The following is a 25,914-nucleotide window of genomic DNA, read 5'->3' as shown; positions in this document are numbered from 1 at the left end:
CTAAAGCTATTAAATTGTTCGGTAATAGTGAGTCAGCATTGCATATTGAGAGGAACCCTGTGTTTCATGAGCATACGTGTAGGGGTCGCTCGAAGTGCGCCTACGTTAAAAGCATGTGGTGAATATGCTTGGCACTCATAGGAAGTGGGAATTGACATAATACGATTAGGGACAAGGAAAGTAGGGAGCCACCAACAAGTTTTTAAGGAACTTGTAAACCGTTCACGGATCATAAAAGGCAACCACGATAAAGGGACAACGATAGGCAACAACGATTGACCCGTGAAGGTTACACCCCATTCATAATCCATGAGATTACTAACTCCATATGGTTCAGAACCACGAAAGGAGGATCGGGGATGATGGCACGAAGTGAGTCATGGAGTCACATTCGCCCGTATTGGCCTCTACTCGATTCTTATAGTGAAAAGTGATTCCTGCGATCTCAAAGGCATGCAAATAGAGATTCAATTCGCTTCAAACTATTATTAGGCTAAATTGGTTAAATATTAATGCAACACATAATTCTAAAACATTTGTGATCACTTGAATTAAATAACAAGATTAAAAAGGAACCTAAACCAGTTGTCCAAATTATCTTATTAGGCTTGATTTTCAATTACATATTCCCTTTAAACATGCAATATAGTGATCATAATAACAATAGAATAAACATTAATATTGGAAGCAATTTAACAATAATAGCGTTAGTCAAATCAAATATAAAATAGCTGATACGACTATCGCGCGTCTACCAAATATAAACCTAACTAAAACCTCCTAAAATGTAGTAGGGTAAGCTAGGGTCGATCCCACAGAGAATTGGATTATCAAATTATTACTTGTGTAAGTTAGAAACCCCTGTTTTGAAGAAACAATGATATGATCTAATAAATAAACTACTGACTAGATAACAAATAAAGCACGGAGAAGTAAACTAATAAAAATTAAAATACGATAAAATCAAAAATAATGAAATAGGGAATCGGGAGATGTATTATAGCATTGGAGTATCAATTATTGCTCATCGAATTATACGAATTACATTTATATCTTAATGTTAACCAAGGAACACAAACAAGCATTCAAAACTTCCCTTAATTGCATATATACCAAACAAGCTCTCGGAATATTGTCTAACTAACTAATAATCTAGAACAAGCTCTCTAGACTCGATTAATTAGCCGCATTAATAACAAGGAACTAGTTAACTTAAGCCACGAGTCTCACAAGCTCGGACTTGTGCAACTCAAAGGGTTGATAATCTTAGGTGTGAGACAAGTTTTAGTCACCAATCACACACCTAATCACTACTAATGGTATTAGCTAGAACAATTACGGATCACAAGCTAAAATTCTAGTCGTCAAACTAACAAATTATACTAAAGATGGCCGGTCTCAAACATAATCAACTAGTTCGTAATTCAAGCGGATTATCAAACCAATTAAGAATATAAACATAATACCCAAGGACTACAACATATCAATTCTCACAATCCAATAATCCAATGCATAATTGATCTCCCTACCCCCCTAATAATTTAGCCTAACATAACAAATATTGAGGTTATCATACTAGAACATATAGAATTCATAGTCAAACTAGTTAACAAAGCAAAATAGAAATAGATACTAGAAATTATATTAAGCAATCAAAGTATAATTCCTAGGAGTAACTGACGCATTCAAGAACAAATTAAGGAAACACTAACTTTATTATTTTCATTTTCTAAACAAAACTTCTACTGCTAATCCAAAGTAAAAACAAGTAGCTGACAATTGAATGTAAACAAAATATATAAAATACCAAAAGCTTCCAGTAGATGATCAGAGTAACCATGCACAGAACCAAGCCACCTCTGTTCACTCGTCTACCACCTCTGTTCACTGTTGGATGTCGCAACTCTCCGCCGAAATTCAGATTGTATTCCCTCAATTTTGCTCCCCAAAATTACGGATCTGATAACACTCAAAAACTTCCCTAACAGAAAGATAAGGAACTAGCCTTTGATTCATCTCCGTTGCTCCGAGTATTTCGCTCCAATAATTATCCAATTTCATCTTTATCATCTTGTTTGACGGTTTGTTCTCCGTGAAAGTCGGTGAAAAACTCTATGCTTTGCTGCAAGGAGAAATGTTCTTGAGCTGCCTCTTTTCTTCACTCAGCTAAGTAGGAAGATATTTTCATTCAAGGCCCAAATGTAAAAGCCTACACAATAAAACAATATTGGGCTTGAAATATTTGAGAGTCAACTGGCTTGTAAATTTTGCTTCTCTTAATCACAGTGGCGTAGAATGCAATTTGATGCCGATATTTTCTTTCTTGCAAACAAATAAATAAAATAGTAGTAACTCATGTATAGGATAGAAAATTACTTATTATACTCTTAAATTATCAAATGCCAATATAAAATCAAGAGTTTAATATATAAAAATAATATACTTTTACGGTCCTATCAAACTCCCCCAAGCTTATAATTTTGCTTGCCCTCAAGCAAAGACATAAAATTACTAAGGAGCTAGACTCTTGATATAACAATTTGCAACCTGACATGTTCCACTCACTCTACTTCGATCAATGACAGCTTCAAGTCAAGTATATATGCAGGTGGAAAATAAATTTCAAGAATTTATGAACCAAAATACCAACTCTTAAATAATCACAGCCTAGTTTCCATCAAGAGAGTAGCAGAATAACTCAAAAGATCATTAGGACACAAATTAAGGATGAAATGGGCCAAGGTAAAGTGAGGTTTGAAGAGTATATATGAGTGTGATGGTAGAGTAAGAATCGTAGAGCAACAATTATCATCATGTATACTGAATTAAATCCCACAATTTTTTATTTTTATTTATTTTTTATTTTTTTATTTTTATTTTTATTTTTTTTAATGTTTCATGACTCTTAATGCCATGTATCTGTCAAGCAACCCATGTAACGAGCTTTCAACCAATGACTCCCGGTCCAGTTGGCCCAAGGCACTAGGTTTGAAGAAACCCCTACGGATTTACTAACTCGAGTTACTCAACTACGATACATAAAACACCACACGTACATATATAGGCTCAACTGCTTTTTTTTTTTTTTTTTTTTTTTTTTTTTTTTTTTTTTTTTAAGCCCATACATTGGTACATAGAGCCTTCAATATGAAACTTTTTTAATAAAACAACAACGGATCAAATCAATATAACAACCATAATCTTCTTCACACTGCATATGCTCTACTAATCTTAGAGTGGCAAATTTCAAATTTCAGACAATGACTCATAAGTGTAATCAGAAAAATAGGCTAATAATTATCAAATCGGGATTTTTAATGGATCATGTCATTGCTAAGCTTCTTGGCTTATGGGGTGCAAATACCTTAATGCCTAAATCATTTCTTTCTTATTACAACACCACAATATTGACTTCCATCAGGCTGGTGACTGTTTAAAGAAATTAGTTTTTCAAAAAAAAAAAAATTTTATTTTTCTGCATACATACAAGTCTATAAGCCAAAGTTAAGCATTGTAGAGTGGATATGGAATCATATATGCAAAGCACTGTCCAAAAACAAACTGTCAGACTCAAAACCAAGAAATAGAACTGAATGCACTCCCCCCAAGCTTTATTCACACATTGCCCTCAATGTGTGACTTAAAGAATATAAGAACATGATGAATAAAGAGGAGAAATAGACAGAGAGAAGGAAACGAGCTCACTGGATGCAGTTGGCAAACTGTGAACATGGCCTGTGTAGCTCCCTGTTGGCATCCCCCAAGCTTGGGCCTGCTCATTACTTGCTGTAAACACTATCGAATATGTCCGGTTTTGTTTCGGGTTAGCTGTGACTCCACCAGCAGTTGATTGTTCCAGCCAATCTCACTGTCGTGCAACAACGGACACCAAATAAAAGCAGAATTAGTTTCCTGAATCTTATAAGGGGCTTAAAAATAAGAAAAAGCAATAGATCTCTCTCTCTCTCTCTCTCTCTTTTTTTTTTTTTTTTTTTTTTTTTTTTTTTTTTTTTAAGAAAGAAAACAGAAATATAAACTTAAAAATAAAATGACAAAAACAAACAAAATAAATTTGGGCTGCCTCCCAATAGCGCTTTATTTATCGTCGTTAGCTCGACGCCTTTTCAGCATGCTAGTTGTCATAATTTGGAACTTCTAGCTCCATCACTTCAACGTTTTGGACCTGATGACCCTCATAGTACGGCTTGAGTCGATGGCCGTTCACCTTGAATTCCTTCCCCGTATCTTCACTGCGAATCTCCACTGCACCATGCTCATACACCTTTGTGACAACAAATGGTCCCACCCATCGAGAACGGAGTTTACCAGGAAATAGTTTGAGCCGGGAATGGTAGAGAAGAACTTTCTGCCCAACTGTAAATGTCTTCCGTGAGATGCTTTTATCATGAAATGCCTTAGTCTTCGCTTTATATATCCTTGCATTTTCAAAAGCATCATTTCGGATCTCTTCTAACTCTTGTAACTGAAGTTTTCGTTGCTCACCCGCTGCATCCATTTCCATATTACATTGCTTCACGGCCTAGAAGGCTTTGTGTTCCAACTCCACAGGAAGGTGGCAGGGTTTACCAAACACAAGCCTATACGGAGACATCCCAATGGGCGTCTTATATGATGTCCTGTATGCCCACAAAGCATCATTAAGGCGGAGACTCCAATCTTTCCTATTTGGATTTACGGTCTTTTCAAGGATGGACTTGATCTCTCTGTTAGAAACTTCAGCCTGTTCATTTGATTGTGGGTGGTATGCAGTAGATATTCGATGAAACACATTATACTTCTTTAAGACAGCCCCTACTGTCTTATTGCAAAAGTGTGTCCCCTTATCATTGATGATGGCCCTTGGAAATCCGTATCTAGCAAATATATTCGATTTCAAAAATTCTGCAACCACTTTAGAATCATCAGTACGGGTGGCTATAGCTTCCACCCATTTTGAGACATAATCAACAGCAAGCAAGATATATTGAAAGCCAAAAGAAGAAGGAAAGGGTCCCATGAAATCCATACCCCAAACGTCGAAAATTTCACATATTAAAATGGGGGTTTGGGGCATTTCATTCCTAGGACCTAGTGTACCTGTTCTTTGACAATTATCACAGGTCTTACAAATTTCATATGCATCTTTGACTATGGATGGCCAGTAGAATCCACTCTCTAAAACCTTGCGTGCAGTTCTCTTAGGCCCGAAATGTCCACCACATGCATAAGAATGACAGAAAGTTAGTATTGAAAGAAACTCAGAGTCAGGTACGCACCTTCTGATCAATTGATCAGCACAATACTTCCAGAGATACGGGTCATCCCATATGTAGTATTTTGCTATGCTTCGCATCCGGTCCTTTTGTGCTTTAGTGTAGCTGACTGGAAACTTCCCGGATACAAGAAAATTCACTAAATCAGCATACCACGGAGTTCCTGAGATCAAAGCATGAAGTTGCTTGTCGGGGAACTCTTCATTAATTGGAGCTTTACCTTCATCTGCTACAACAATTAACCTGCTCAAATGATCAGCAACACTATTTTCAGAACCTTTTTTATCTTTTATTTCAACATTAAATTGCTGAAGCAATAAAATCCAACGTATTAGCCTAGGTTTTGATACATCCTTTGACCATAAATATTTTAGCGCTGCATGATCTGTAAACACAACAATTTTAGTACCCAATAAATAAGACCTGAATTTGTCTAAAGCAAAAACTACAGCTAAAAGTTCTTTCTCAGTTGTAGTATAATTAACTTGAGCCGCATCCAAAGTCTTCGAAGCATAGTAGATAGCATGGGGAACTTTTCCAACTCGCTGACCTAGCACTGCCCCTACAGCATAATTAGAAGCATCGCACATCAGCTCGAACGGAAACTCCCAATTAGGAGGTTGTAGAATAGGAGCAGTGACCAACTTGTCTTTCAGCTTGTCAAATGCTTGCTTACAGGCCTCATCAAAATGGAACTCCACATCCTTTTGGAGTAGTCTACATAGTGGCTGCGCAATCTTAGAGAATCCTTTAATAAACCTGCGATAGAAACCTGCATGGCCAAGAAAAGAATGAACTTCCCGCACACAGGCGGGGTAAGGCAGAGAAGAAATAAGGTCTATTTTAGCTTTATCGACTTTTATTCCTTCAGAAGACACAATATGGCCTAAAACTATACCTTGTTGAACCATGAAATGACATTTTTCAGAATTAAGCACAAGGTTAGTTTCAAGACAACGTTTAAGAACTAAAGTGAGATGTTCTAAGCAACTATCAAAAGAATCTCCATGTACAGTGAAATCATCCATGAAAACTTCTATAAAATTTTCAAGATAATCTGAAAAGATGCTTACCATACATCTCTGAAAAGTTGCCGGAGCATTGCACAATCCAAATGGCATACGACGATACGCAAATGTGCCATACGGGCATGTGAACGTCGTTTTTTCTTGATCCTCCGGAGCTATAGGAACCCGCACATAACCTGAATATCCGTCAAGAAAACAGTAATAAGCATGACCAGCAAGACGTTCTACCATTTGATCAATAAAGGGTAAGGGAAAATGATCTTTTCGAGTCATAGAATTAAGTTTCCTGTAATCTACACAAACTCTCCACCCATTTTGCACTCGAGTGGGAACCATTTCTCCCTTATCATTCTCTACCACTGTAACTCCTGACTTTTTCGGGACCACTTGCAAGGGACTGACCCAAGGGCTATCTGATATAGGATATATCACCCCCACTTCAAGAAGCTTCAATACTTCTTTCTTTACTACTTCCATCATAGGTGGATTAAGTCGTCGCTGCACTTGTCTCACAGGTTTAGCTCCCTCTTCTAATAAAATTCTATGTTGGCACATAGAAGGGCTAATCCCTTTAATATCCGCAACTGTCCACCCTAAAGCTGTTTTGTGCTCCTTGAGAACTTGCACCAGCTTTTGCTCTTGAGTTGGAGTTAGGTTACTCGCGATTATGACTGGAAGAGTGTCAGTCTCTCCCAAAAATGCATACTTCAAGTGGTCAGGCAGAGGTTTTAACTCTACTTCAGGTGGCTGTACAACAGAAGGTAAAAGTCTGTTAGATGTGACAGGCAATTTCATAAATTTATCTGCATACCTTCCTTGCTTATTTGGAAGCACTTCCAAGGAGGAGAAAACTTCCTTGACATCATTTTCAAGCTCAAAATGTTCCTGCAGGTTAGTGTATTGCACTTTTTCCACAGGTTCAGTCAAAACAACATCTAATGCATCATGACCAGAGAGAAAAAATACTTGCTCGGCACTTGTCTAATGGCTTCCAGTAAAGGTATGTTCACCTCTACCTTGCGAAATACATATAGCACCTCCTTTTCCATCTTTTTCTTCTTATCCTTAGAAGTTAACCTGCTAGGGAAAGGAACAGAAGAAGAAAAATGGTCAGTTTTGGATGAAACAACATCACTTACCTTAGAGGGCTGCTTATTTTTTTCTGGAACAACAGTCTCCTGTTCCTCTTGGTGTTCTGCTAGCGTTTCACTCCTGCTTTTTTCTGGAACCTCCAGCTGCTTGCCACTTCTAAGTGATATGGTGCTTGCATTCTCCTTCGGATTTCTCTCTGGTTGGCTAGGCAACTTGTTAGAATTCTGAGCTTGGAGTTTTCCCACTGTGTTAGCTAACTGAGAAACTTGGTTCTCTAAGTTCTTTAGTCCACTTCTTGTTTCTTGCTGAAAATTCAAAGTGTTGTCAGCCATTGCCTTCACGATTTCTTCCAGAGACATGCTACCAGATTGTGGCTGGGAAACTAGCTGATTTTGAGGTCGCGGCTGATATTGCGGTTGTTGATGAAAACCAGGTGGAGGATTAGATGCTTGTTGTTGCTGGAAAGCTGGTTGTCTGAGGTTGGAGTTGCCTGCCTGCTGCTGAACATTGCCATATCTCAGGTTTGGATGATCTCTCCACCCCGGATTAAAAGTCTGAGAGAACGGATCATAACGTCTTTGCTGTCCCTGAACACCACCAACAGAATTCACTTGTTCTTCTTGCATAGTAGGGCACATATCAGTAGGGTGTCCTACTATGGAACAGATGCCACATGCCTTTTCTTGCCCTTTTTCGATCATCACTCGCTCCACTAATGAAGTGAGTTTGGCTACTTGTTGTTCGAGGTTAGAACTCACCACTTCATTAACTTGACGTACAGAAGTGGACTTAATATTTCGACCTCCTCGATACTGAGAATTTGCAGCCATGTTTGCAATCAATTTCTTTGCATCCGCGGGTGTTTTATCAACCAAAGCTCCACCACTTGCAACATCAATAAAGTTTCTGTCCGACTCCTTGAGCCCTTCATAAAAGTACTGCACTAGTAATTGCTCACTGATCTGATGGTTGGGACAGCTATCACATAGCTTCTTGAAACGCTCCCAATACTCATAAAGTGTCTCCGGATCTTCTTGTCGAATTCCACATATTTCCTTCCTGATATTGGCTATTAAAGATGCTGGAAAATATCTGTCAGCAAACACTTTCAGCATCTGATCCCAGGTTGTAATGGTTCTAGCAGGTACCTCAAATAACCACTCCTTGGCAGCGTCGGACAAGGCAAAAGGAAATGCCTTCAGCTTGAGTTGATCTAGGGTAACTCCAGCTGGTTTCATCCCTGCACATGCTATGTGGAATTCCTTTAAAAATCTCTTCGTCTCATTCATGTGGACTGACCCCAAAGAATTAGTACGGAAACCTGAAAATGTGGGAAGGGCTCTGATCAGTCCAGGCTTGATCTCAATTTCTGTCCCATCATCTACTATGCACAACAAATTTGGATCAAAAGTTGGAGCTGCAAGCTGCTTGAGTGTTTGATCACCCATCTCAAAAATCTCTTCACTTTCCTCGTTTGAAGACGAGCTTTCGCTTAGAGGCAACGAAATGTGACAAGCTTGCTCCAGTATTTGAGCACGAGTCCTTTTAGCTACTGGAAGAGTAGAAAAAGGATAAATTATCAGTCCCTGATTCCTTGCTGCAAAGTTTCTTAATCTTTGATGCTTCAAGTTTCTGTCACACATACAAAAAAACAAGGAACTAGGTGACAAGTTAGTAGGAAAAGTTAGAAAAAAAAAACACACAAGAAATAATGAAATATAACGCCAACTCCCCGACAACGGCGCCAAAATTTGATACGACTATCGCGCGTCTACCAAATATAAACCTAACTAAAACCTCTTAAAATGTAGTAGGGTAAGCTAGGGTCGATCCCACAGAGAATTGGATTATCAAATTATTACTTGTGTAAGTTAGAAACCCCTGTTTTGAAGAAACAATGATATGATCTAATAAATAAACTACTGACTAGATAACAAATAAAGCACGGAGAAGTAAACTAATAAAAATTAAAATACGATAAAATCAAAAATAATGAAATAGGGAATCGGGAGATGTATTATAACATTGGAGTATCAATTATTGCTCATCGAATTATACGAATTACATTTATATCTTAATGTTAACCAAGGAAAACAAACAAGCATTCAAAACTTCCCTTAATTGCATATATACCAAACAAGCTCTCGGAATATTGTCTAACTAACTAATAATCTAGAACAAGCTCTCTAGACTCGATTAATTAGCCGCATTAATAACAAGGAACTAGTTAACTTAAGCCACGAGTCTCACAAGCTCGGACTTGTGCAACTCAAAGGGTTGATAATCTTAGGTGTGAGACAAGTTTTAGTCACTAATCACACACCTAATCACTACTAATGGTATTAGCTAGAACAATTACGGATCACAAGCTAAAATTCTAGTCGTCAAACTAACAAATTATACTAAAGATGGCCGGTCTCAAACATAATCAACTAGTTCGTAATTCAAGCGGATTATCAAACCAATTAAGAATATAAACATAATACCCAAGGACTACAACATATCAATTCTCACAATCCAATAATCCAATGCATAATTGATCTCCCTACCCCCCTAATAATTTAGCCTAACATAACAAATATTGAGGTTATCATACTAGAACATATAGAATTCATAGTCAAACTAGTTAACAAAGCAAAATAGAAATAGATACTAGAAATTATATTAAGCAATCAAAGTATAATTCTTAGGAGTAACTGACGCATTCAAGAACAAATTAAGGAAACACTAACTTTATTATTTCCATTTTCTAAACAAAACTTCTACTGCTAATCCAAAGTAAAAACAAGTAGCTGACAATTGAATGTAAACAAAATATATAAAATACCAAAAGCTTCCAGTAGATGATCAGAGTAACCATGCACAGAACCAAGCCACCTCTGTTCACTCGTCTACCACCTCTGTTCACTGTTGGATGTCGCAACTCTCCGCCGAAATTCAGATTGTATTCCCTCAATTTTGCTCCCCAAAATTACGGATCTGATAACACTCAAAAACTTCCCTAACAGAAAGATAAGGAACTAGCCTTTGATTCATCTCCGTTGCTCCGAGTATTTCGCTCCAATAATTATCCAATTTCATCTTTATCATCTTGTTTGACGGTTTGTTCTCCGTGAAAGTCGGTGAAAAACTCTATGCTTTACTGCAAGGAGAAATGTTCTTGAGCTGCCTCTTTTCTTCACTCAGCTAAGTAGGAAGATATTTTCATTCAAGGCCCAAATGTAAAAGCCTACACAATAAAACAATATTGGGCTTGAAATATTTGAGAGTCAAATGACTTGTAAATTTTGCTTCTCTTAATCACAGTGGCGTAGAATGCAATTTGATGCCAATATTTTCTTTCCTGCAAACAAATAAATAAAATAGTAGTAACTCATGTATAGGATAGAAAATTACTTATTATACTCTTAAATTATCAAATGCCAATATAAAATCAAGAGTTTAATATATAAAAATAATATAATTTTACGGTCCTATCAATAGCCCTAATCATGATACTAGCAATATTAAAATAAAGGGAAATTCTCTTTGGTAACACCCAATTTCTTATATTTCTCTATGGTAACTTGGAAAAAAATTTATTATCTTTGGTAAACTTGAATTTTTGGTTACCAAGGAGAATAACTATTTTAATTAAAATAGCTAACCATGGTTAGTTTCTAATAATTAAATAATTTTTTTTTTTAAAAAAAAGAATCCTCCCCCACCAGCCCAACCACCCTGTTCTCCTCCCCTCCGCTGCCGGCGTCGTCGATTCACCTTACGCTGCCGACAATTTGTCAGCCGACCCTAGCCCGACACCAAGACCCACCCCCGATTCCCCCACCAGGACGCCCTCTTCCCCTTCCCCCACCACGACCCTAAACCGGCGAATGAAGTTTTAATTTGCGCCTAGTTTCTCATCACCCCCATCAGCGATTCCCCACCATTAATTGAAAACCTACAAATTCTTGAAGTCTAGTTAGTCGTTTGCCATTGTTACAGAAATTCGAGGTTGTTAAGCTTCTGGTTAGTTTCCCCTAAGCTTCAATTGAATTCAAATTTGGGTTTTTTCGGCATGAAAGGCTTTTAGAGGGTCAAATTGGGGAGATTTCAAGACAAATTCAGTGGATATCGTTTGAAATGGAGAGATTGATTAAGGATTTGAGGGGTTGTTTAGGGAGGCAAGGTACGGTGGTGGTTTATTAGAGGGAAGGAGAGGCGCGACAAGGGTGGGGGAGGCTAGCGCATGGTGAGGGAGGGGCGCCGGTGTGCGCCGATGCCAGCGTGGGTGGCGGCAGCTTCGGCGGGAGAGAGGTGGCTGGCTTCCGATGAGTGAAGGTGGTGATTGAGAAAGATGAGGAGGAAGAAAGAGGGGAGGATGAAGATAATTATCTTGATTATTGAGGGCATTTTAGTAATTTAATTATTTAAGTGAATTAAGTGGGGGTATTTTAGGAATTTCAAGTTTTTTATTTAAAAAATATGCTAACCATGGTTAAGAATTAACTACATTGTTTCATTAAGTTCACCATTGAAAAATTATAACTTATTAAAGTTTACCAAAGATAATAAGAATTTTTACAATTTACCATTGAGAAAAATAAAAACTATAGTGTTACCAATGAGAATTTCCCTAAAATAAAATAAGAGTAATTAAATTAATTAATTACTCGCATTCCGCACGTTCTTTTAAATTGCTTATTAACTTCAATAAAAAATATAAATCAAATGAAAATTAAATTAAATTAATGTATATTTGATTTGATCCAAACCCTCAGTTAATTATACCTTTCACGCCTTGATTTAAGGACGGAATCTCGAGTTAAGTATGAACTCCTTGGAGTGCTTAAGGGGAGTATTTTGAGAGAATAGGATGGCTATTATTTAGGCTAAAGAGGGAGAAGAGAATTATTTGATGATCAATCTTATTGATCCTTAAAAAAGGGGAGATATGACCTCTATTTATAGAGAAAAAAGAAGGGTCGAAAAAACAAGATAAGATCCAAATTAAATCGGAATAAAACTCGATAGGCTACATTTTTTGCGGTTTTTGTTTTTATCATATCTTTTGATCCAGAAATCAGAATAAGATAAATAAGATATCGTTGGAAAGCTCTTAAAGTCTAATTTCTAAGAAAATTTGAATCATATTAAAATATTTTGTAGAATAAAAGATATGGCCGAAATAGTGAGACGATGTCAGTTTTGGATAGAGTTTGATATTTTATTCATATATTTTCCGTTATAGCTCGGAATTGATATTATAATATATCATTGGAAAGATAATTTCAAGGGATATCCAACCATATAAAATTTGGATAAAAAATATGAGGCACGAAAATAATATATGTCTATCTTTGAACGTCTTTCAATTGAAAAGAATTAGGACTTTCAAAAAAAGAAAAGTTTTATTCAATTTCAAACTCTTAAATCTTATCTTTTCAAAAAGGATAATTAAGATCTTTTAGAAACTTATAGAAGCTTCTAATTAATACTAATTGTTTTAGGAATGGGATTAAATAATTTGGACCCTCCACATGATCATTGGGTCGTAGGTAAGGTGGGCTTAGGTTCGGTTTGGGCTCGTCTTATTATTTTGGCCATAACTTATTCGTTATAACTTGGATTTGGGCTTATAATATATCGTTGGAAATCTCTTTTCAATCCCCATCCAATTATTAAATCATTAGATCCATAGTATGAACCAAAATAAACTGTATTAAACGTTTTTATAAAAAGGAAACAAAATGAATGGTTTTAAAGGACACGAAATGAATTATTTTGGGTTTAAAGGCACGAAAAGAGGAAAATAAGTTATGGTTTGGGGAAATGGGCTAGGATTTGGGTTGGTTTATGAAATGGAAATATGGATATAAGCACTCCAAGATTAAATACTCAACTCGACCAATAATGGTGGTGAAAGGTTGTTCATCATCGGGTTTGGTTTTGGGGAGACATTTTTAGGTGTCTACAGAAGCCCTCACTTTGACTGAGTTTGTAGAAACGTCAGTTTTTAAAACGATAGTCAAAGTAGTCGATAGGGATGGAGAATGATTTAAGACGTTTTGCGATCCTAAATCACTCTTTATACACCGATACCTGTAGAAAAATGTTAGTTCCACAAATAAAAGAGTAAAGGAATAGAATGCTTATCTGACACCAGTGTATCGGTGACAAATGAGTTTAGTAGCTTCCTATACTTGAAGGAATCCACCGAATGACGTTTCGCTGAAACACTTTCCATGCCTGAGGAAAGTCGACTGATGAGATTGGTAGCTTTCTAAGCCTGAAGAAACCTACCGGATGATACTTTCCATGCTTGAGGAAAGTTGACATATGAATTTGGCGCTTTTCTATGCTTGAAGAAATTCACTGAATAACACTTTCCATGCTTGAGGAAAGCCGACAGAATAATTTGGCGGTTTTTCTATACTTGAAGAAATCCACCGATAATACTTTCCATGCTTAAGGAAAGCCGACTTGGCAGTTTTCTATACTTGAAGAAAAAATCTACCGATAATGCTTTCCATGCTTGAGGAAAGACTTGTCTGATGATGAGATTGCAAGTCTCTGTGTATCAAGAACCTTGCACCATGAAACGATGGTGGTTTGATTGTCCCCGAACGTGGGCTGTAAATGGTTCGCTTGTCCCCGAACATGGGCTGTAGATGGTCCGCTTGTCCCCAGACGTGGGCTGTAGATTGTTCGCTTGTCCCCGAACGTGGGCTGTGAATGGTTTGCTTATCCTTGAACGTGGGATATAAATGGTTCTCTTATCCCCAAACGTGGGCTGTAGATGGTCCGCTTGTCCCCGGACGTTGGCTGTAATTCAGACCTGGAAAATAAAATTTGCCAAGGGACTCGTATAGACTATGATTGACTTGACCAAATGAATTGACCAAGTCTGACATGACATGTGTATAACTTATGGTTGTGTGTGTATATGGTGTGTGTGTGCAAACACAAGCAACAGAAAATGCAAAAGTAAAAATTTTCCGTCATTTTTGTCATGAGACGAGTGAGGGTACTGACTTTCTCTTGAAAAAGAAAGACGTGAAAAATGAAGTTTTGTTTTCGAACTTCCCTTGATAAAAATTTTGAAAAAGTTTTTGAACTTCCCCAAAAGAAAATAATGAAAAAGGGAAGAAGTTTTGAACTTCCTCCTTAAGTAAGACGAAATGAATCGTATGGATTGAATTGCTTGTCTTGAAAATAATGTATGCATGATGAATTTTCTTAGGCCAGGAGGCTAAGGACAATTATACCATGTGATACGATAGATGAATGAACTTAGGTCATGGAGCTAAACATCATATATGGTGTAAAGAAGTGATCTTGAACGTCACTTAGGTCTGGAAGCTAAGCACGTATATAGATGAAATGATTGATGAGTATTGCATATGAATGTTTCTTAGGTCAAGGAGCTATGCATGATATGCGTTGTATTAAAAATAATATATATAAATGTTGCTCAGCACATTATGCGATGCGTGAAACAATGTACATTGCTCAGGTCAGGAAGCTAAGCAAGTATATAATGTTTCTTCTAATAAATGTTGTCTTGAAAGATGATGAAACATGCACATTGTTGAAACAAGATTTCATGAAAAAGGGTTCCTAAGGGAAAGATGATACGGATGTGTGAGTGAAGTGTGTGAATGTGATACTAAGGCTGGCTGCAAGGGTTATGGTGATGGAAATATATATGAGAAGAGCCAAAGATGATGACTCTTTAGGCTGAGTAGGCTAAATGATGTGGGTTCAAGCCCCCAAGTCTAGCTCTAAATGGGTAGGGGTAAGCATTGGATATTTTTTTTACTCGATCATGCATGGATATGGATATGAATGTGGCCGCACCTCAATGTGAGGTTGCCTACGTATCCGTTAGGAATCAGGCCGAACGTAGCTCTAATCGAACTTTGCACAAGTGTATGTATACCTCAAAGAGGTCTTTCAAGGGTTGTAATATGGTTAAGTTGATGGTTTAAAGAAGAAAAGGGTACAAGGCTCAAGACCCGAGAGAATCCCCAAGATGTGTAATTGTGAATTTGAAAATTTTAAATTTTGCAAGTTTATTTGTTTATTTTTTATTTTTTTTGCTTTTCGTTTTTTTTTCCATTATTTTGAATCAATGTGGGCAATCTCAAATCATAAGGTCCATCACTTACTTAGCATTCATGTTTCTCAGGCACGGTACCAAGCACTCGATGAGAGACACAATTTGAGACGTGTTCATATCAAAGACATTGGAACACTTGCCCTTAGACATTGTTTTATTGTTGCTTTGCTACTTTTTTTTTACTTGTTTTTTGAATGTTATACAATTACACACCTTCCCATCCCAGGGTTAAGTGAATGTGGGTTGAATAAAAAAAGTTCAATCATTAGACGAGGCTCAAAGTGGTTGATGAAGAAATGGATCTGTGATTGAGTGGTTAATGGGGAATGAATGGGTTGCAAAGGTACCTCAAATCATTGGTATACCTTGTGTTTGGTATGGCAATTTTTTGGTTTTGTTTTTTTTTTTTTTTTTGCTAATCACATGATTGAATGTAAGAATGAGATGCTCGTTTATAAAGAAGGTAAGAAATGTGACACATAGACACATGGATAAGGAGAACCTATGCTAGACTTTATAGGGGGAAGGGTTTGAAACAAAAGAAGAAGAAAACATGAAATCTTGGAGAGAAGCTTGCATCATGCTTTGTCTTCATGGTTTTTTATGATTTACTTCTTGTCGCCAGGTGAGGAAAAAAGTTTGTTGTTGTTATGCTTTGATTGGAAGGAAAGAAGGAAGGAGTGACGTTCCCCTTATTCTTCCAACTATTGCCTAGTGATTTTAGACTTAAGTACTGTGTAAGGATAATTTCACTTAATGCACTCACTCAATACTCGGATTGGAAAGGAAGAGTGTATGAAACAATTTTGAAATATGATGGGAAATACTCCACTCATTCCTATTACGACGGAAAATGACGCATGCATGGTCCTAGTACACGATCATAAACAATATAGTGCATTACTCGAAGACAAAGTGTGTGCAATGACTCAACATGTGTGATTAGGTGATGCTATAAGACTCGTGGTATGATCGTATGGCTAGACATGAGGACGTTGTGAATAACAAAGACCTAATGACGAAATAGCACGAAACACTAAAAGACAAACTAACTTGATTAATTTTGTCCAATTTTAATGTTTATGCTATTTACTAGGTGAAAACGGTCCATTGGCAATCATTAGTCATAAATAATATCAATAACAATCAAAGACAAAGAACACATGTTATGGTTAGCACAAAAATCGATCACAAGATATTAGGAAAAGAACTAGAATTCTAGAAGAGTCATGACTCATGGGTATAAAAAAAATAAAAAAAAATAAAGATCTATAATCCTATGTTATACGAGTTGACACGGATTAAAGGACTTGGCTAAGACTGGCTTGACACTAAAAGATATAAAAAAAATTAAAAGAAAGAAAGTTGAAGCTAAAAAGACAACTAAACTGGACAGGCTGTAGTATATAAGTTAGGAAAAGTTGAAAAGAATAATCCCAGCTTTGCTCCATCTACTCAAAACAGGCCAACCTTTGCGTATTCTGGGAACAATCCCACCTTTCATCCTATTTTATCAAAACAAGCCTTTGACCTATTTTCTAAATTGTTAACCGGTTTTAGCAAGTGACATGCCACGTGTCACTTACTAATTGGCCCAATATTTTTAAATTATTAAAAATTAAAAATATAAATATAAATAAAAAAAAACCCAACCCTAGCTCAGCCCCTGAACGACAACCATTCCCCAACCCCTGAGCCGCCCTTGCCTGAACGACTATCATCGTCCTCGACTCAACCCCACCCCGCCGGTCTTAAATAAATCCGCCACCTCAACAACCACCCTCATCTTCCCCTTCCCTTGAAAATTATTTTTGTTCACAGTTAATTTATTACCCAACATTTGATTTATATTTGGTGATTGTGAAATAGGGTAGATGTGAATTTTTGTGGGTATTAGCAAAAATTGAGGTTTTTATTGTTTAATTTAAGTTTGTAATTGAATTTTTCTGGGTAGAATTGTGGGTAAAAGCTGCTACCTGCCTTACTTGCTTGAATGTTCCATTAATAGCTAGAAATGGTAATGTGGGGGTTGGTGGAGTACGTATCAAAGAGGGATGGTACACTAATGTGTGGTGTCAGGTGGGGTTTCACGAGTTGTGGTTGGTGTTTTGAGGTGGAAGTCAATTGTGGTGTGGCGATTGTATGTGATGCAGTGGTGCTGGTGGGTTTTAGGGGGTGGGGTTTCGTGGGTGATGAGAGAGGCGGTGCTATTGGAAGGGTTTTCGTGGCGGTGAGGGTCAGCGGTGGTGTGAGAGGCGTCGGTGGTGGTGGGTTAGTGGTGAGTGGTGACATGGATGGAGGTAGTAGAGGTACTAAATGGTTTCTTTTTTTGTTGAGCCATTGACTTCAACCTGATATGGAAATTTACTTGATTAAGGGAAGAAGTTTGTAGTACAGAAGAAGTGGATTAAAGGGTGTGAGGTTGAGAGTGTTGGGGAGGTTGTCTGTATACTGCCTGATCACAAAACGCAAAACCTCGTATTTGCCCGATGCTTTTACATATTTGATGTGTTGTCTGAGAGTGTCCTATGCTTTTGTAGAATTAATTTTAGAGTTTGCAAGTGTTCATGTCACATTTCGGATGTTCAAAAGAATGGTATTTCAGACACATGGAATTCAAATTTTTTTTATGGATGACATGGATGGAGGTAGTGGAGGTACTAAATGGTGGTAATGGAGGTGGTGGGCAGGGAGGAGGGGATACGGAGGCGGGGTAAGGTGAGAGAGTTGTGCCTTGATGAATTGGTGGCTGGTGGCCGTGGTGGGGAACTAGTGAGGGAAGGGGAAGGAGGGAAAAGGTGGTTTTTTTTTTGTTTTTAACTTTATTTAACTTTATTTTATTTTAGGGAGGAAAGATAAAAAAAAAATAAAAAAAATAAAAATTTAACCTCTTAAAAAAGTTGTTGGTAAAAGGGCTTGTTTTGAGAAAATAGGTATGAAAGGTGGGATTGTTCCCAGAATACGCAAAGATTGGCCTGTTTTGAGCAGATGAAGCAAAGGTGGGATTATTGTTTTCAATTTTTCCTATAAGTTATAACTTTTGATCTGTGACTCTGATTGAGACGAAACCAACTCTAAATCAAAGATAAAACTCGAGGCTACAAATCCATAGGTGGCGCGACACGTAACTCTTTCTATAACTCCGGCTATGACCAAAACAAGTTGACTCTTGTGCAGGATACGAGAATAAAAATCCGGGTTAACTAAAAAATAAAAAAAATAAAAATCTATGGCTCGACTCTAATAATTAAAAAAAAAGGGTTTGATAAGAGAAAAATAATAATTAAAAAAAGTCAATAAAAAAATGCACATATAAGCATGTCGTCACGCATGATGCAATGAAGTTCGCAACCTAAAGTCAAGTTCTATGTTCGACTATGGTCAAGCTCTTGGGTGTCAAAGGGTACCATGGTTAAGAGTTTGGATGCGTTAGCAAGGCAGCCTCCCTTGAGGGTGTATGCCAACGGGCGGCTCCGCGAGTTCGTGATGAAATCAAACTCGACTCCATGGTTTGGGTGGATTTAAAAACTCAGATGAACACTTATTTCCATGAGCGTTTTCGGGTTGATAGAGCATAAATCCCCCGGGCTAGCCACATACGTAGAACACGTAATATTGTAGCAAAATAGATAAGCTAAAATGCATATGCAATGTGACAATGCCAATTAAATCCCAGGAATACAATTCAAGAATCTTTCAAGTCTCATCCACTCATCTCAATTACATACCGATCACTCAAATCGATAAATAACTAAGAATCCTCCCCAGTGGAGTCGCCAAATTGTAGGCGTCGCTCGAAGTGCGCCTACGTTAAAAGCATGTGGTGAATATGCTTGGCACTCATAGGAAGTGGGAATTGACATAATACGATTAGGGACAAGGAAAGTAGGGAGCCGCCAACAAGTTTTTAAGGAACTTGTAAACCGTTCACGGATCATAAAAGGCAACCACGATAAAGGGACAACGATAGGCAACAACGATTGACCCGTGAAGGTTACACCCCATTCATAATCCATGAGATTACTAACTCCATATGGTTCAGAACCACGAAAGGAGGATCGGGGATGATGGCACGAAGTGAGTCATGGAGTCACATTCGCCCGTATTGGCCTCTACTCGATTCTTATAGTGAAAAGTGATTCCTGCGATCTCAAAGGCATGCAAATAGAGATTCAATTCGCTTCAAACTATTATTAGGCTAAATTGGTTAAATATTAATGCAACACATAATTCTAAAATATTTGTGATCACTTGAATTAAATAACAAGATTAAAAAGAAACCTAAACCGGTTGTCCAAATTATCTTATTAGGCTTGATTTTCAATTACATATTCCCTTTAAACATGCAATATAGTGATCATAATAACAATAGAATAAACTTAATATTGGAAGCAATTTAACAATAATAGCGTTAGTCAAATCAAATATAAAATAACCCTAATCATGATACTAGAAATATTAAAAGAAAATAAGAGTAATTAAAGTAATTAATTATTCGCATTCCGCACGTTCCTTTAAATTGCTACATCATGAATAAACTGTTATTAACTTCAATAAAAAATATAAATCAAACAAAAATTAAATTAAATTAATGTATATTTGATTTGATCCAAACCCTCAGTTAATTATACCTTTCACGCCTTGGTTTAAGGACGGAATCTCGGGTTAAGTATGAACTCCTTGGAGTGCTTAAGGGAAGTATTTTGAGAGAATATGATGGCTAGTATTTAGGCTAAAGAGGGAGAAGAGAATTATTTGATGATCAATCTTGTTGATCCTTGAAAAAGGGGAGATATGACCTCTATTTATAGAGAAAAAAGAAGGGTCGAAAAAATAAGATAAGCCAAATTAAATCGGAATAAAACTCGATAGACTGCAGTTTTTGCAGTTTTTGTTTTTATCATATCTTTTGATCCAGAAATCAGAATTAGATAAATAAGATATCGATGGAAAGATCTTAAATTCTAATTTCTAAGCCAATAAGAATCAGATTAAAATATTTTGTAGAATAAAATATATGGCCGAAATAGTGAGACGGTGTCAGTTTTGGATAAAGTTTGATATTTTATTCATATATTTTCCGTTATAGCTCGGAATTGATATTATAATATATCATTGGAAAGATAATTTCAAGGGATATCCAACCATATAAAATTTGGATAAAAACTATGAGGCACAAAAATAATATATGTATATCTTTGAACGTCTTTCGATTGAAAAGAATTAGGACTTTCAAAAAAAGAAAAGTTTTATTCAATTTCAAACTCTTAAATCTTATCTTTTCAAAAAGGATAATTAAGATCTTTTAGAAACTTATAGAAGCTTCTAATTAATCCTAATTGGTTTAGGATTGAGATTAAATAATTTGGACCCTCCACATAATCATTGGGTCGTAGGTAAGGTGGGCTTAGGTTTGGTTTGGGCTCGGCTTATTATTTTGGCCATAACTTATTCGTTATAACTCGGATTTGGGCTTATAATATATCGTTGGAAAGCTCTTTACAAGCCCCATCCAATTAATAAATCATTGGACCCAGAGTATGAACCAAAATAAACTGGATTAAACGTTTTTATAAAAAGGAAACGAAATGAATGGTTTTAAAGGACACGAAATGAATTATTTTTGGTGTAAAGGAACGAAAAGAGGAGAATAAGTTATGGTTTGGGGAAATGGGCTAGGAGTTGGGTTGGTCTATGAAATGGAAATATGGATATAAGTACTCCAAGATTAAATACTCAACCCGACTAATAATGGCGGTGAAAGGTTGTTCATCATCGGGTTTGGTTTTGGGGAGACATTTTTAGGTGTCTACAGTACGAAACACATAGAGGTTGATTGTCATTTTGTTCGCGATGCAATTACTGAAGGTAGGTTTAATTGGCGGATATATTCACAAAGGCACTCGAAATGGCACAGTTTGATAATCTTCTTTCCAAGTTGGGCATTTTCGATCCTCATGCTCCAACTTGAGGGGGGTATTATTAGGATATATTTAAGAAATATCATATATTTAATTAGGAGAATAATTATTTGTCATATCTTTTCTATTTCCTTATCGTCTATAGTTTCCATGTTCATCTAGAACTAGGACTCTAGAGATTTTATATTATATATTTCGACAGTATCCATCAATGGAAGCCAAGCTATTTTCTGCCTAATTCTACCTAATTTTACAATCTTGAATAAATGCGAAAATACTACTGTAGTATTGTAGTAATACTTATCTTCCCAAAAATTCCAATAGCCGATGATGATAATTATAATTTGCAAGTCTAATTTGTTACTTCCTTGATGCGTGCCATTTATGGCACTCTTAGGCTAGGTTTTCTTCATATTTTAATGCTCGTGTTTAGTCTTTTATGTTGTGTTTTTAGGTAACAATTCTTGATTTGCGTGTTTGTGTGTTAGTTTAGAGAAATGCGTGCTTTTAATGGTTTTCTTATTATTTTATTCATTTCTCGACTACTTCTCTCGCTTCTCCGTTTCTTTGACTTGTTTTGTAGGTATGTCGAGTTCCCCGGCATTTAATAATCAAGGAGGGAGCTCAAGTGCATTTAAGGAATTTAACAAAGCCAAGTTAGGGAAGCCAAGCATGCAAGTCAAGCCAACCAAGAAAGCTTCGCAAGCATTAGTTCCTTGAAGCCGCCCCGAGCAACCGCACCAAAGAAGCGAACCAGCAGCCGCCAAGCACCGAGCAGCAGCTAGCGCACAGCAGCCCAGCCTACAGCCGCGGGCCCTACTGCCGCGGGCACAGGGTCTGCCAGCGCGGGCGCGGGTTGCTGCAGCCCAAAATCTCTATTTTCGAGCAGGAACTCTCTGTGGGAAGGCCGCGGGCACCCCGCGGGCGCGGGCTTTGGCCGCGAGCACCCCGCGGGCGCGGGCTTTGGTCGCGGGCGCGGCTTCCCTCGTGCTCTGTTCTCCTCCGTGGGCGCGGCCGATTTCTCCGTCGGCGCAGGTTTCTGGGTTTTCTTTGCGATTTCTTTTCTTTTCTCCGTTTGTATATATATATTGTACGACTTTATTTATTCTTGATATATGAAATTCTTTAGAATAGAATAGTTTCTCTCTCCTCTAAGGAGGATTAGGTTAGTTTAGGAGTTCCTCTCTCTAGATTATGAGTAGTTTTAGAGAGAGAAAGCGAGGGATTCTAATGGTGATTGAGAGATTGAAGATACAAGGGTGACAATTGTGTTGAAGATCTTCTCTATTATCAATGAGCATTCTTAAATCTAGCTCACCTTATTGCTTTGCTTAATTTCATATTTGTTTGGTTTAATTTTGATGTTTGATTCTTGATAGTGTAATTGTTCTTGATATATGTTGATTCTTGTTTTCTTTAGTTGTTTGTTGATAGATGATGATATTTGGGTGAAATTTGTATGATTGATTAATTGTGATTAATTTGGGAATTGGGTTGATTGATTGTTGAGATTAAAGTGATTAATGAAGGTTTTCATGTGTGTAATTCGATTGGGCCTTGAGAATTATGTTAGATTGCATTGTAATTGCTAAGGACATGTACAATTGATTTAGTGCAATTATCGATTGGTTTTGAATGTGATTCTCTTAGTTTGTTATTCATAGTGAACCCTAGCTTAACAATTAGGAGATAACTCTTTGATTCCAATTGATTGCTCTTATCATTATTAGTCTTCACAACCTTTGATTGACATGATCTTCCCAAGTTGTTGCAATTGACATGATTACTTGTTGATCCCCGTTCCTAGTGTTATATTTCCTTCGTTACTTGTTTTTGTTAGTTGTTAGTATTCTCTCTTACCTTCGTCTTTTAAAGTAATTACACAATTGGGCCTACATTCATTTCTTATACTAGGCTATTTCTAATACTCAACCTATTACACTTTTTGTTTGGGCGGGTACTAGGGGCCAGGCCCATGATGGCCCCCTTATGGTCCGCCTCTGGTTTAAAAAATTTTTTATCGGAAGTGTATGGCATTTTTGTAAATAAATTAATAATTTTTTAATTAATGTAGGCTTCATAGTTAAGGGTAGTTGGATAAACTAATAATTATTATTGTGAGGTGTTAAATACCGCCAACAAAAATAATCAAAATCGCTGACATTTAGTGTAAATGAATAATTATGCCCTTAGTACTTCACCATTATCTTCCCTCTTGCCACCAATCATAACACCTTAACACCACCACACAAATCGGCGATGACCACCACAAGCACACTGATCGGCAACGACGACCACCACCACCCTGACCGGCGACCCACCACATCCCCCTCAATGACGGCACACTACCTTCCCTCGCCGATGGAAGGTGGTAGTTTTTTTTATTTCCGATCGCGGTAACCGGAGCCCAAAAACCGGTTACTAGCCACGATAACTGGTTTAGGGCTCCAATTACTAGTCACGGTAAGCGATTTTGGGCTCCGGATACCGTGGAAACCAATACCATGCACGATAATCTGAAGAGGCCATTTTTGGAAAATGTTACGAGTAATAGAAGCGGAGGTAATACTAGTAATTATTGGCATAAACTTGATAAGGATGATGAGAATCGATCACAAGATAATCTGGAACTGAGATACCGTGGAAACCAATACCATGCATGATAAACAAATATTTATCTTTCCTTATTTTAGTAAGTTTTGGGCTGCGAAATGACAATTTTACCCTTAATTTTTTAATACATCCTAATTAAACTATAAATCTGTCCTCGTGACATTAAACAACCCTAAGGTTAATTAATTTCACCTTACCACCAAATTCATTCCCCTCTTTCATCTACATTTAACATCTTCCTGCATAAGTTTTCTCTCTCTTCCATCATAATTAAACATCTACATTCAACCAACACCTTCAATGGCAACCACCACCTTCATTATCCCCTCAATTCGATTGTTGTCCTTTGCTTGTCGGCGCCTTTATTTTCTCTCTCTTCCTTTGCTTGTTATTTCCTCATTGCTAATGAAACCCAAATTTGAAGGTGCTATAGTCAAATGTAACCATTAAAACTCTAGATCTAGAGTTTTAATGGTTAAATTTGGCCAATTAAAGCTTTAATTGATGATAGAGAAGGGTTACTGGGTTTGTGGTTGGTTCATTTTTTTTTTGGTGGAAACGAGGGGCAAGCCCCTAAAATAAAGAGAAAGCTAGAAACTAAAACAAGCACAAAAACAAAAACAAAAAAAGAAAAAAAAACTACTACTAATTAATTCTAGCCACCCTCCTCGGGGTCGCTACACCCCTTATATCCTCCAATAAAACGGTTCAAAGATCCTCCGGGACCGCCTCAAAGATGATAAAAGATTGTTCCATGGTCACACCAAAGTTCGCAAACCAGTCGGCTACCCTATTAGCTTCCCTGTAATAATGGCCGATAGTGACTTCCCATCCTTGTCTTGCAATCAGGGTTTTACACTTTCGGAGAATATGAATAAAAGGAGAGTTAGAAGGAATAGGATCTTCTAACATATGAACCACGACTAGGGTGTTCATAAATCGGTCCGGGCCGAAAAAATGGACCGGACCACCCCGGATCGAACCCGGACCGGACTGAATTAATCGGTCAGGTCTTCGGGTCATGATATTCATTTTTCCGGTCTTCGGTCCGGTCCAGTCCAAAACCCTATAAAACCGATTTTGGACCGGATCGATTTTTTTATTAAAAATATGTGTGAAACGTTAAATAATGGTTAAAATTATCCTTAATAAGCTTAGTACACTTTAACTTTATAAACTTTTTTGCACTAAACATAAAAAAACAGACGTAAAAATGACGTTACAATATAGTTTTTCCAATTTTTTTTTTTGTGTTTTCCTTAACTTTATTAAAATTTTAGTATTTTTTTTTAAAAAAAAATCCTTAAATCGGTCCAAAGCGGGTTTTAGACCGATTCATTCGGTTCGGTCCGGGTTCGGTCCTAACTTAATCGGTTCGGTCTTCGGTTCTTAAAATTCTAATTTTCGGTCTTCGGTCCAATCCAGGTCGGTCCGGTCCGGTTCGGTCTTGGACCGATGAACAACCCTAACCACGACCTCAGAGTCCACTCGAACTTGAACCTTACGATGACCCGCATTCCACGCAATGTCCAAGCCCCTCATCACATCTAGTAATTCTGCCTTGGTACACGTGCAGACACCACGCCTAATAGCAAAAATTTCGTGTACCTCCCCTGTATGACTTCGTATCACCCCACCAGCTCCAGCCGCACTCGGATTTCCTTTGCTTGCTCCATCTGTGTTAAGGCATACCCAACCCAAAGGAGGCACCTCCCATCTAACATAGACTTCTTCTCTGCTCCTTTTTCCCTGCTTCCTTAAATCCGCTCGATCATATGCACATTTTATATCTCCCACCATTGCTAATATGAAGCACGCTTGATCAATTGGAATTTCTCCTTCCTTGTCAAAGCTTCGAGTGTTTCTCCACTTTTAGAGCCACCAAC

General features: G+C 37.3%; 2 protein-coding genes across 2 annotated transcripts; both read right to left on the bottom strand.

Annotated features, from left to right (window-relative positions):
* Positions 1–1,606: 1,606 nt before the first annotated feature.
* On the bottom strand, positions 1,607–25,828 carry LOC145628048 (uncharacterized). The gene is made up of 4 exons (XM_081680376.1): positions 25,482–25,828; positions 7,318–9,025; positions 6,770–7,186; positions 1,607–6,673 (listed from the first exon to the last, which is right to left on the bottom strand). The coding sequence occupies exons 1-4, from the start codon at positions 25,826–25,828 to the stop codon at positions 4,541–4,543; spliced, it is 4,605 nt and encodes a 1,534-aa protein (XP_081536502.1). The 3' UTR covers positions 1,607–4,540.
* LOC145628049 (uncharacterized) lies at positions 4,133–4,522 on the bottom strand. Its single transcript, XM_081680377.1, has one exon. It carries the CDS (start codon positions 4,520–4,522, stop codon positions 4,133–4,135), a length of 390 nt encoding a protein of 129 aa, XP_081536503.1.
* Positions 25,829–25,914: the final 86 nt, after the last annotated feature.

This window comes from Chenopodium album, chromosome 4 (assembly GCF_948465745.1).
Source record: "Chenopodium album chromosome 4, dcCheAlbu1.1, whole genome shotgun sequence".
Lineage (NCBI taxonomy): Eukaryota > Viridiplantae > Streptophyta > Magnoliopsida > Caryophyllales > Amaranthaceae > Chenopodium > Chenopodium album.
The sequence above is the reverse complement of the archived record's forward strand: the minus strand, read 5'-3'. Positions and strand labels throughout refer to the sequence as shown.